The sequence below is a fragment of the Myiozetetes cayanensis genome, unplaced genomic scaffold (assembly GCF_022539395.1).
Source record: "Myiozetetes cayanensis isolate MyiCay16 unplaced genomic scaffold, myiCay2020 scf18, whole genome shotgun sequence".
In the NCBI taxonomy this organism is placed as follows: Eukaryota; Metazoa; Chordata; class Aves; order Passeriformes; family Tyrannidae; genus Myiozetetes; species Myiozetetes cayanensis.
The window spans coordinates 16,557,455-16,571,026 of NW_026087389.1; the positions used below are offsets into that span (position 1 = coordinate 16,557,455).

Consider the following 13,572-nt stretch of genomic DNA (forward strand, 5'->3'; position numbering starts at 1 on the left):
GACTGACTGGCAGCGTTGACACATTGTTAGAGTTGTTTGGGTTGTTATGATTGGTGCATTGGCAATTATTTATTGTGGCTTAGGTTATCACTGCTAAAAACTGCAAATGTATTTTTCTAACTTAGAGAATTTTTTGTCTTGCAGGGGATTTTTCCTGCCAACTATATTCACTTGAAAAAGGCAATTGTCAGTAATAGAGGGTGAGTATTCTTTCTTTCTTTCTTTCTTTCAAAGAAGCTACAGTGCTTTTTATCTAGAAGGGAATCAAAGAAACAATTATTGAAACTTGTGGAGAGGTTTAGGTCATTGTATCTTTTTTTTTTTGTATATGAGGGTTTGAAAAGTAAATGTAATTCTGCAGAGTTTGGGGTGGTTTTTTTTGTTTTTAATATAGCAAGAATCAGATCTGGTTACTCCTGTTCACTTTGGCCCATAAAATTGGAACTTCAGAAGTATCACCTGAACACAAGCATTTAAAGAACTCTGCTTATATTTTTAATTTTTGCTTGTTTTCTCACTGACAACATTCTGTATGTTCCTGTTTGTGATGGAGGCACAGTAAGTTGGCAGCCCATGTTGTTCATCAGCAGATTTCAGGGAGACATCACTGACAGGGTATCTCTCTTTACTCTGAACCTTTTCTAAAGGATCCAGCCCTCCACACCCATCCAAAGGAGTGGAGTACACTCTGCTGAAAATATTTTACCCCCACTGTCTTTGTTTGTAGCTCATGTATTGCTAGTGGTAGATTTTTTTGAGTTAATGTGAATATTGTGGTGGCAATGCCATGTCAGAAATGTCACTGAGTGTGGGCTCTGGAACCTGCCGAGTTTGCTCTGAGATTGACTGGGGCTCCTGAAATCAATATCTTGTGTCTTCACTGCTGCTTTTCCTTGCATATTCCACATTAAGGCCGCTGTGGGGAGATTTATAAGTTCAGTGTTTCAGACAGTGACCCCAGGCAACAAATTAAATGGGGAAGATAAAACGTATTAAATGGCATTTAGTGAAGTACCTGTAGAAAAATAGGTGACTTCTGATGGTCTTGAATTGTATGTTTATCCCCAAAGGGATTAGTAAAGATTGTAAGGGCAGCTGTAATACTGATGCTTCATAATTTTTGAGTGTAATAAAATGATATATATTGCATAGAATAACTACTTTAACATGTATTCTCCTTAGGGGGAAGACCCTGTAATCTGTAGTTAATTAGTACTTGATGTTGGCTCAGAATTTGTAAAGGGCAACCGGTTCAGGATATTCAGATATTTACTAGGAAAGCCAATGTGCTTTTTAAAAAGGAGTGTCAGCTCCTGGTGTACCAGTGGATACAGCAGGATGTAGTGCAGCCCTGAGCCAGAGGGCATGGTTAATTCATGTTTGGTAAAAAATTCTGCCCCTCTATTTAAGAATATTAAAAAGGCCTTCTGATAAGAAAGGTTAATAGATAGCAGGTATTTTGGGTAGTTTTCGATATTGGCTGGCATGAACTGGAGGAGGGAAAGGGTTGGACTGGCTTGTAGAAGGGACACAAACTGTGAAGGACCCCACTTTGCAGGCAAGTTTATTTACGTGCTGCAATAATGAAAACTTTCCCCACTGACCTTGATGAAGATGAAATTGTGTATTTTGAACAAGTAACCAGGAAATGCTTCACACAAGCTTATTCTTGTGGAATGTAGTGGAGGAGCAGTTGACATGAGCCTGGGAGTGCCTCAGTGTTACAACAGACAAAATGATCCTCCTAAGATACTCTTCTCTGTGTTGAACAAATTCGAGTTCTAGCATTTTACAAATTACTGTGCTGACATTTATTTCTTTCTCTGCCCTTTCCTAATTTTGCCCCCTCTTTTTCTGCAGGCAATATGAAACAGTTGTTCCACTTGAAGATTCTGTTGTGACTGAGGTCACAGCGACGCTGCAGGAATGGGCCGTGCTCTGGAAGCAGCTCTATGTGGTAAGAACTGTGCTCTTACTGTGCCTCTCAGATGCTTTTCAGTCCCTCAGGGAACAATCAGGATCAATGTGGGAATGGCTGGGTGCACTGTACTAGTGAGGGTGTGCAAACTGCACAGCCACCTGTGCTCATTTAGTGAGTCGGGAGATTCACGTGGGCTGCCTTGGACATTTCAGTGGTTCTGAAATTCTGAAAGCTTTGTTGTTTAAAAAACCCCTGATTTTAAAGTGTTATTAAATATGTAAGAAAGAATATAATGGAGTACTTCTCTAAGTCTCATCAAAGAATTATTCAGCACAGTTTGTATTTGTTTTAGTGACTAGAGTCTGAAAGGGGAAGAACTTGCTGTGGGGGGTTTTGTACAATTGTTCCATATATTAAAATTAAACAATAAGATAAGTGTATTGAGCTTTATACTCACCTATTTTATGTAATTTTCACTTGCTGACACATAATGTCTCCTGCTTTCATCCTTGCTCTTGTCTTACACTTTAATAGCCAAGTCCCATGAAACAGCAGATAAAAATCTTGCACATTTGAAGATATTATTTTTCCTGGGTTTTATTTTCTCTTTTTAGCTTAGTAATTGCGAGCCCTAACTGTAGGATTAGGATCGAGAACTGTAGGTGGTACAAGCCTGAATTTCCTTTCTCTCCTTACCTTAGAGAAATCCTCTACATAGATCTGCAGCACCTTTATTTCCTCATGTAAACCTGAAGTGACAGGAGCTGGATATCTTGGAATTAAAACCAGGAAAGATCCAGTTGGATGGGTCTGGTGTATCTCCAGCATAACCAGCTGGTCTGTACTGCCTTCACAAAGCAATCAACCCCTATGAAATCAGTTTTGCTTTTGTTGCTCCCAGTTCCGCTGTCCCTGAAGGCATTTCCTTGGCAGGTGACATCTGATCTAATGGAGGGAGGCCACGACACACATTGTTATGCCACCCTTTGCACTAGTACTCCTCCTTTTTCCATTTCAAGTAGTGTTTTCTTCCTGTAACATTTTCCCCCTCTCCCCAGTGTCAGCTGAAGATGACAACAATAATACTGGCAGTGGGATTGAATTGGAGAAAGGGGAATCATTTTACCTACAAATGAGTTACACTTCCTTTCTACTAATGCATTTCTTCTTTATTGTTAACTCTAGTTCCTCGAGGGGAAGGAGAGAGAAAGCTTTACTATAAACTTCCACTTAGTGGTTTTTCTTTCTGGGACTGCTTTCTGGTTTAGCTCATTATATTTCTTATAACACTGCACAAAACATTATTGCATTCTTAAATAACAGGGGAAAGAATTTACTGTTCTCATAGAACTTTGGAAGGAGACATCTGCTCCATGACAAGAAGAAATTGGCAGAGCTTCTCAGTAGAAAATGCATTATTTTGTGGTGTGGGTTTTGTCTCCCAAAAATTAAAAAAAAAAATTATAATTTTCTAATATAGAAATAATCACAGAATTGTTTAGATTGGGTGGGACTTTGTGAGATCATCAACTGCCTTCTCAAGTAGGGTCATTTAGACCAGAGTAGCAGGACTGCACCAGTGAGGTTTGAGTTCCATGTGAATGGAGATTCCACAACTTCCCTGGGACCAAATGTCAGTGTTTGATCAGCTTCAGTGGTTTCTCCTGCTCAAGGCCACTGATACAGCAGCACAGCCTTTCTGATGTCAAGAACAACCTGCCCCCTTGTTAAGGGGGTAAAAGACATTTGTCCCATGTATGGGCTGGGAACTGGAAGCCTGAGGAGATGCCCCAAGGTGCACGAGTGGCTGTGGCAGAGCTGGGATCAGGCTCCAGTGTAGTTGGTGTTCAGGGTGGAAGCTGTGCTGTAAGGCCATATCTTAAAACATATTAAGGGACTAAATGGAAATACTTGTTGGATCAGCACCAGCAGACATTTCTGTTGTTCTCAAGCCATAGTGAGAATCTTCTGAGAAATGTAATTAATGATATTTATCATGCTGCTGTGCCTCATCAGCTGGGCTGAAAAGTTCCTTATTGTAGGGCAAGTTCAAACTCTGGTTGTTCCACTGATGATTTCAGTAGGTCCAGTACCTGTAAGGGGTGCCAGCAGTGCTGCCAGACAGCGTGTGCAGCATCTCTCACCATCTCTGAATAGGCTGAAATGTTCACCTCGTGGTTTTGGGTGAGCTGCTTACCTGGATTATGGTTTGAAAGACCCAAGCTTGTTTCAATTAAAAATTCCAATCAGTCGCCTTAGTTGTATTGCTGAGCTCCATTGTAAGGTTTGTGTTTGTCTTTCATCAAACAATAGGAGCTGGGATGTCACAGCCAGGAAGCCTGGAGTGAGTAAACACTGCCTGGAGAGGGATTCCGTGTTGTTCCAAGATAAGGGAGCTCAGCTGACAGAAAATGGGAGGGAGGAGGAGAACAGTGAGGAATGGAAGGGGGAAGGGAAGCTCTGAGACGGTTGTAGAAAATTAGTTGGTGTAAAATATTGGGAATCTTCCTCATTTCCTTCTGTCCACAGAGAGTCTGTCCTAGCACCGTGGGGAAGCTCGGAGGGCTTTGAGTTATAGGAGTTGTGCAGCAATTGCAGTTTAGCTGTCTGTGAAACAGATATTAGAAAGATCAGCCTGAGTTCACTGTACTACACAGAGGGCTGTGATAGTCTTGTAATTTTTGCTATCAAGGTGAAAGCAGAACGATGGTCTGAGAGAAAAAGGCATTTGTCTGTAATGAGTTCTTAGAGAAAGGGCTGTGCCTGGAATGAATCTGAAATGGAAAGATGTATATTGTGTTCTTTGCTTTACTGTAGTGTCACATTAAGGTCTGAGTGGCTGCATGCTGATCATATAACACTTTAAATGGTAACAAAACAACAGGTAGTTTGAAAATGGCAGAGGTTTTTCTCAAATTGGAAAGGGATACAAACAATACTGATATGGAAGATACCAGAATTCGTTATTTATGTTGGGTGTTTTTTCTAATGCGAAATTCTAGGCCTACCTAAAAATAATATTTTAGTTTTTTTCCAATTGAGCAATCAGAAATAGAACTTAAATATTTAATATTTTTAAAGGAGTAAAGATGATATGACTTCTGTGGTTCTGGGGACAGGCTTCTTAGGAGTGCCTGAAGCAATAGGATAAGGGGTTATGGGTTTAAACTGTAAAAGAGAGGAGATTCAGACTAGATATAAGGAAGAAAACTTCTACACTTAAATTGGTGGGGCCCTGGCACAGGTTGCCCAGAGCAGCTGTGGCTACCCCATCCCTGGGAGTGTCCCAGGCCAGGTTGGATGGGGCTTGGAGCAGACAGGTCTAGTGGAAGGTGTCCCTGCCCATGGCAGGGGGGTTGGACTAGATGAGCTCTAGAGGTCCCTTCCAACCCAGGCTGTTTGTGATTCTAGGAAAAAGCACATTTTCCCCACATTTGAATACATAGTCTGTGTGCAGGTACAGTGTCGTGACACTGGAAAATGAAGAGCAGTTCTGATCTGCCTGTGTCCAGGCTGCTAAGAGAGCACTGGAACAATGAGATTAATAACTCCTTTCTGTCAAAAAAAGGCCACTGTTCTATTTAACCCACTGGGTTTGGCTTCCCCACTTGCACTTGTCCATGGCAGATGGTGAGGAGGGAGTTGACAGGATCTGAGTGTTCAAAATCTGTGCTATGTGCCCACATTACACTGGGCTGCTCGGGCTGTGGGTGGAGTTGTGATCAGCAGAGCTGACCAGATGTGTGTGTGTCCACACTTACCCCGTGTTTGTGTGCTGTCAGTGACTGCACAGACCCAGCGTCCCCTGTAATTGTTGTGCCTGCCTCTAATGCTCTCTATTGTTCTTTAGATTAATTTAGACAAGGGAACTGTGTCACTTTGTGGGAAGCCTAAGAAATGGAAAAGAAGGTTCTGCTGATTGTTTCCCAGTGCAAAGGCAACAAGCAAAGGATGCCCGTGATTCCCTTCCCCAATGCTGTACTTAATTTGGAGTGGAGGAGGAAAGGAAAGAAAAGAAAGATTACTGGTGTAGCACTGTAAGCAGCTGAGCCTGTTCTTGTGCTGCTCCAGAGGGACACAGAAGAGAGAGCAGAAAAGCAAGAACAAACCTTGGGGACACTTGGTGTAGGCACAGAGGTGGATAAAGATGCAAAATTGCATCTGTTACAGTGAAATGTGTGTGCTCAACTCTCGTGTAGTTCCCCAGACCAGTGTATTGACTTCTGTTGAGGCAGCAGAATAACACCAGTAAGGTTGTTAACTTCCTCTCTTACCCTGTATGTGTTGATAAGATTTATTATTTTTATACTACTTCTAAATAAAGGATCTGCAAGTTCCCTGTAAGCTTTTGTTAATTAGGTCACACAAGACTCCTGTGAGTTGTTAAGTCAGCTAAAGAGATCACTGGAACTCACTGCTGGTGCATAGTAGCTATTTTAACTGTAAGAAAAATTCCTCAGAGTTTCAGATGTGATGTGAGGACTATTTCTGTTGAGAGATCAGATGACTGTGAAGAGACCAAACGTAATTGCCCAACTTAGAATTTGGTCAGATCAATAATGTTAATTTGCTACTTTTATGCAGAGGGGAGCGAGGGACGTGGGGAGTGACTTCTCCTCTAGTTTCAGGAGTTAGACCTAATGGTGTTGGGAATAGATGGAATTTTTGCCAGCTCGGTGTGAAAACAATTTCCCATCGGCTCCTTTTAAATTTCCCGAGGGATCCTGTAAAGGAATAGAGGGGGTAACAGGACTTGGGGCAATTGCAGCCGTGTGATTTGGGTGTTTTAGGGTGTCCCTAAAATTGAAGCACTAAAAGTTAAAACTCATCTTGAAAAATGCCATTCACTGAATCACCGAGGTAGTTTACTCTTGTGGTGAGTATTTTGAGACTTTTTTTGTTTACTGAGATGCCTTTTGCTCCATATCTGATGAAACATGACAGCTTTCTAAAATATGTAGCCAGTGTGGTACGATCTAAAATTGATATGCTGCATCTGAGGTCTGCAGCAGAAGGTCTCCCTTGAAGGAACAGAATTCCTTCTAGTCAAGGCTGAGCAGATTTCCTACACACTTAACAGTTCTGTGCAAGCAAACTCCTGGAAAGATGAAGTGTTTGTACCAAGACATAAGCACAGAAATAGTATTGCACATCCATGTGGCCCTCCTCCCTTTCTCTGAGGCATTTTCAAGGTTACCTGCAAATAGAAAACTCCCCTAGGGTGATCGTTCAGGTTTGTGAAAGAGACATTTTAAAAGAATCTGAGGAGTTTGTCTGGCCCCAGCTGACACTGAGAGACTCAGTTATCACTGCACAGGACAGGACTCTGGATAATAATGTTGGGTAATATTACGGGTATTTTTATATCTTTCTATGTTTGGAGTGAAGGATGAACCTTCATGGTTTGTGGCCAGAGCTCAGACAGGAGTTTGAGGCAGCTGATAGTCTTGTTAAGTGCTGCACAGATTACAGGGGAAACTAAGAGTAAACATTTCCTCTTTCAGTAGCATCTACTTCAGTTTCTCAAAGGGAGGAGTGCACTGAGAAATCATCTGTTTGCTTAGCAACTGAATTGGAGGCTTTTAGCAGATTTGTTATTTGATTACTAGAAAATACTTGAAGATTTGTCTTGATTGGGTTGTGAGGGGTGTGTGCAGAATGATTTGCACAACGATGAACACCCCAGTGTTATATGCATAAGGTGGATATCTATAATTTGGTATGTTTAGTCATAGCAGGGGAAGCTGGAGATAAATCATGGAATATCCCAGGTTGGAGGGGACTTTGGAAGATCATCTTGTCCAACCTTTTGTCAGAAAGGGATTGTAGATGAGGCTGTCTAGCACCTTGTCCTAATCCAGTGAATGGTTCTTACTGGAAAACATTTATTCTTCTGTTGAGGTGAAAACTCTCCTGGTGCAACTCATACCCATTGCCCCTCATCTCCTCCGTGTGTGTCCTGGTGAACAGGGAGCTCCAGCTCTCTGTGAGGATGTGCTGGTGCTGCAATACTGGGGAGAGGTCTCCCTGAGCTGCCTCCTCCAGGGGAAAAAAGACCCAAGTCCTTTAGTCTTTCCTCCCAGGGCAGGACCTGCAGCCCTTCGATCATCGTCGTGTCCCTCCTTTGGACCTGCCCTGCTCTGTCCCGTCCTCCTTGAATTGTTGGGGCCAGAATAAAGACCACAGAATATAAAAGTGTCACAGTGTGATTTGTCTCTGCTCATTATCTTAGACAGGTAGAAGTTTTTGTGAGTAAAATCTTAGGATTTTATGCTGCTTAGAGGTGTTGTCTGTGGTAAGTTGACTAAAAACCCTTCTCGTGCTTTGTCAGATTGAGACCTGCATTTACAGAAGTTTATTAGCTGTGGTTTCTTGGAGCTCTTTAGTGGGTATTGTGACCTCTCTCTACATTTCTTCCTTGGTAGAACAGCCCTCTTGTAGAAAATACACTTAATATTTATTAGGTCACTGCCATAAAATACTGTTTATGTCAGTGCATTTTCCCTTAACGCTGACTTCCTGAAGTTCAGTTCAAGTGCTTCATATTTTAAGGTTATAAGGGGTTGCAATAGTTATTATTTTTCCCATCCCTAATTTTAAGAGATTTAATGCAGTCAGTCTCTCACAGTGATTTGTGCAAGTGTGGGAGCTTTAAGGAATTAAAAGTAGGCATAAGTTTTTAGGAGAGTAAAATAAGATTACTTTGTAAGCAAATCTTAATACCATTAAAATCTGAAAAATTGTGATAACTGATTTGAAAAGTACTTTCCTTTGAAGACCACAGAACTTTGTGGCTACTTTATTGGGTTTAAGGAACAATATAACAAGGAGCAATATATACATTACCGTTCATTTACTGCCACATACAGATTTATGGTATCATTTAAGATTATTAGGATCAACTAGACAGTTTTAATGTATTTTCAAACAAACAAAAGGTTGACTATAAAACAAAAACTACAGAGTATTAATCAAACTGTCTGGGAGGAATATGTGTTTTGAGTTGCCATGGAGATGGATAGATTTTTAATAGATTTTAAAAGTAGAGACAGAATTAAATGTAAGTCACCTTCTGGTGTCCTTGGCAAGCCCTGCTGTGACAAACTACATACAGGGTGTTTTTATAACCTTGCTTTGTAGGAAAATGTTATTTAGTCATTGATATGGGAGATCATAATATGCTCTTTTATTTCGGTAAATAGAACTGAGTATTTGTCTTACTACTGAGTGACATTTATAGAAAATTGTGTGGAGATTTGGAGGGGTTTTTTGAGATTAAATTTTTGAAGTATTAGCTAGTTTGTAGTTCACAAAGAGCTCTTTCCTTTTAGAACAATATCCAGTCTACTGTGTGCTGCAAACAGTGTCACAGTACACACGTAAAGTGCACGTGGGAAATTAAAACATGAGATTTTGATTTTATTAAATGCTGGTTTAAGATGAGTTGGGAACAGACAACCAGCAAGGAAACAGAATTTACTCGTGGGGAACCAGTGGCCAACCTGCAGATGATTCCAAACTGTTTCTTTTGTACTGTAAACGCACTGTACACTGAATTACATGAGATCAAGGTAAGGAGCTTTTAATCCAAAAATCCAAACGGGAGTTTCTTCATCTGCCACTGGAGAGACTCACCTGAGTTGTTCCAAATGTGGTGTTGTTACAGAATTGCATTTGAAATAGAGGCAGTTGGTAGTGTGGTTTGATTTGAGTTTTCCAAAGATGTATTTTGAGGAAACATGGCAGTTTGTTTTTTGGCTTTGCTTTGGTTTGTTTTTAAAGAACAGAAAATTAAGAAGTGTGGGGGGGAAGGGCTCAGGGAGCATGGCAATCTGGCTTTTTGGAGTGAGTGAACAAGTTTGTGTGCGTGGATAGAGCTTAGGAGGGAAAAGACTGATCATCCCTAGTGGGTATTTATTGGAACTAAAACAACAGTTTGGATTTCATTTCATAGAAGACAGTTATTTCTTTTATTTTAGTAGAAAAGCAAAGAACATCTGTCCTTTTGGCAGCCTGTGTGGCACTGTGGTCCATGTGGTATCAAGAAGTGTCCTTCAGTCTTCCCTGATTTATGTTACTTTCTGTGGCTTCTGTCCTTAAGACACAGAGAGGAAAAAGTAACTGCACGTATAATAGTGATAATTACTAATAATGATTGTAATTTTAATGTATATGTAACAAAATTATATAGGTTTTCTAAGGGGAGTAGGCAAGAAAGTTTCTCAGGTGGGAGGAGTAGAAAATCACTGTTCTATGAACTGGTGTCTGCACAAGTGGAGTAAATCCTTGTGAGTGGAGTGCCAGAGTACACTGTGGCTGCAGCAGTCGACAGCCAGCACCTGATCTGCCTAATTTGATGACTCTGCATTGTTGCATTTGGCTGGAGAGGAGGCAATGGTTGATTTTTGTGCCTGTCTAAAGAGGAACAAAAATGCGTCCTAATTTAAAACCTCAGCGCTAAGCCTGGCAAGTGGATAGATCCCTAATTTTACAGGAGGTATTAAGGTGAACTAAAACATTTCACATTATTAAAGACCTTGTTTCTTCTTTCTTGGTTCAGCTTCCAGCCATGTGAGTGTGAGTATACTGTAGGGATTATTGGTAAATCAAAGCTGGTCTAAAAGAAGCAGGGTTGCAAAGGCAGTGGTGATGAAAATCTGAGCAGCTGTTCATTAGTTGGTCAAAAGAAAGAGAGGTTCTCATGTGGTCATGCAATCAGAAACTATTGTAAGGCACAGACACAGGAGCCAGGGCTAATTTCAGTTATTGTTTATCCTCATTTTCTTGAGTGCTTGACTTTGTCTTTGAGCAATTTTCTCATAACAGTTTTTTTGTGACTGTTGGAATGAAAAGGGGGAAAATGAATAGAAATTGTATCTTTGGAAACTACTCCTAATTTCTTAAGTTGTTGTTGTTACGTCTTAGCTTTGAGCTAATGGCGATTATGGCCTTGGAAGAAATGTGTTCTCCTTTCAGAAATTCTGTTGTCTGTTTCCTAAAGTTTTATTGTTTAATAGAAGTTACCATGCTGTGTGTGAGACATAAAGATTGCTTAAAATAGAAGGAATACAAAGAAAGAAAAGTTGAGAAATTGGGAGAGGCTTCTGTGAGAGACCTGGGATTCAGCTTCTCCCTTTTTTTTTTGTGTTCACCTTCCTGTAACTTTCACGGTGGTTTTGTTTAATTTTGAATTTAGGAGCAGAACCTTGTGCTAGCTGGTTGTTCACAGATAAAGCTTTGGGTTTGGTCATAAATGTTGATTAAATATGAATAAATACTTATTGCCTAAGTTTGATTTCGAAGTCTTTAGTTACTATCACTTCTGTCACTCTACTGTTTAGTGACAGCTTCTTCAGGTAACGAAGATGCTCTGTGATTGTATGTTTTCCCCTGCAAATAGCATATTGCCCTTGAGGGGGAAAAAATAAATCTATCAGATGATCTGAGGAGTTAACTCCAGAAGATAAGTGTATCTAGGGCACCCCAACAGCTTGTAAAACAAATACTCATTTCTTTTTTACTGCCAGTGCTCAGTGCCACTAATAGGTCAAGATCCAGGGTGTTTGGATGAGATCCAATAGGTGTTACACAAAAAACTGCTGCAGAAATAATGGAAAACATAAATCCTGTGTAGGATGATATTATTTTCTGATAATAGCCCTGATATGCTCGTAGCTCCTTGTCAGTGGCCTGTGGTTGATGTTGCTGCAACACAAACACCTGCTGGCAGTGCCAAGGGCACGGCAGGGGCTGAAGGTGCCCGAGCACTGCCCAGCCCAACACTGATCTCATCTCATTGCTCATGAAAGGGGTGTTTCAGGTCCACCCTTTTGCTCAAGGTCTTCTCCTCAGCAGCTGAGGTTGTGTCTGTGCGTGTGACTTGGCACAAAGCTCCCTGGGCTCATAGAACTGGAGTAATTCTTTCTTTTCACTGGGTTTTGCTGAGCTGGGTGTGAATTTTGCAGCGTCCCAGAGCTGGAAGGATTCCTCATAAATCTGGAAGATGCTGAGCCCCAAGTTCTTTATCTGAAGCGTGTGTTTGTCTCGGTGAAATGACAGCAGTTCAAAGACCTTTCCAGAGCAGGGGAAATAGTGATGTCCTTTATGTTCTGTGCTGTTCAGGCACTGGCTGTTTGATCTAAATTAACTTACACTTGATGAAGCAGATTTCACTTTATTCTTTCTGATATGTCCTTGGAGCTGATGGGGAATTTGGGAATGCTCTGTGTGCAGGGGCAGGCATTTGGAAATGGAGCTGAGCCTGCATCCTGTCACACGGAGAGGGCACTCAGTGCCTCTCTGGGCTTCCCACACTGATGTGAGCTGGCTGCTGAGAGAGGCACTTTGTCTCCTCCCGTGTCCTGCCCTGTGAGTATTCACACCCCATCCCTTTGGGAAGCAGGGAGTGGAGAGGGCAGTGTGGGGATGGAGCAGCCACTGTCCCTGGGCACTCACTGGGAGGCTCCCAAGGAGTCTGAGCTTCTCCTGGTTTTGATCCAGTGCTCAGTGCCCGCTCATGTTTACCACAGGTGCAGGTTTATAATTATTATATTACTGTCTTTATTTGATTTGAGAGTGGTACCTTAAAGTTGGTTTTATGAATTAGCTTAAGCTCAGTGTATTGTGTACAGGTGAATATAGAGGTGTTAAAGTCCTGTTAGTGATCCCCTGCTGTTAGCTTTCCACATCTTCTATTACTGACAGCACTTCAGGATTTTTTCTTCTGAGTCAGGGTAGGCCAGTAAAGGATTGAAGGCAGTCATTTTAATTTGGGAATCCATCTGTGTCTTTCTCTGTGGTTTTTCCCAACAGCCTCAGAAGTTGAGGTAATAGTTCATAAAGTGTGTCTGTTCTGTATGTGGCCTGGCAGGCTCAGCCACCGTGCAGACTGCACTGAGTGACCAATTTTACAGGGTAAGGTGGTAACGTTTTTGGTATCAGAATTTTTGTTTTGACCTGAATAGCTCAAGTTTAATTTGAAGTGCAGGGGGGCAGTTACCTTCCCCAGGGAGATGAACTGCTGCAGATCCTTGCAGGTGAGGTTTGTGCCCAGTGCCTCCTGTCTGTAAGTGCTTTTACTGATACTGTCAAATGGACTTGTTATTTTCTCATTAGAGAGACATGCTTGGAAACCTTCTTAGACAGGATTTAATGAACTTCTAAAATGTAGCATAGATTAGTGGCTCATAATACTTACTGAAAGAAAGTTAACTTGCTTTCTGGTAAACAGAGGAAGAGCAGCAGCAGAGGTTTCTTTTAATCTTCCTGATTGTGTGTTCACTAACGAAAAGAAAACTGTAAAGAAACAGGTGTGTGGCAGGTTTCATGATAAAGGTAGTGGAGTTAATGAAATTACTGTGAATAACATTAATTATGGAATAGTTGGCAGAATGGAAGAGAGGGAAGGGGAAAGTAGGGTCTTACCCACTGTTGATTTTTTTGTAACAACCAAATAACTTTATTGGATATGGGTATTAGTAGTATCTTTATTTCATTTAAATGTATGTGGTGATGGAAACTTTAAATTTTGGAAGTTACTGGGCATGTACTGGATCCTTAGAGATATGCAGTATATCTTTAATATTTCAAAAATATAATTAAAAAAAGAAACTAATCTGTCACTTTGAATAGGGAGGAGCATCTTACGTAAC

The 13,572-nt window shown here is 41.1% G+C and overlaps 1 protein-coding gene across 13 annotated transcripts in view; it reads left to right on the forward strand.

Annotated features, from left to right (window-relative positions):
• DOCK3 (dedicator of cytokinesis 3) overlaps positions 1-13,572 on the forward strand; it is a 184,564-nt gene that overhangs the window by 26,988 nt on the left and 144,004 nt on the right. For all 13 annotated transcript variants that reach the window (XM_050312963.1, XM_050312961.1, XM_050312962.1 and 10 more), the window contains exons 4-5: positions 145-200; positions 1,861-1,957. In XM_050312963.1, the coding sequence (XP_050168920.1) occupies positions 145-200; positions 1,861-1,957 (153 nt within the window). The remainder of the gene's footprint in view (positions 1-144; positions 201-1,860; positions 1,958-13,572) is intronic.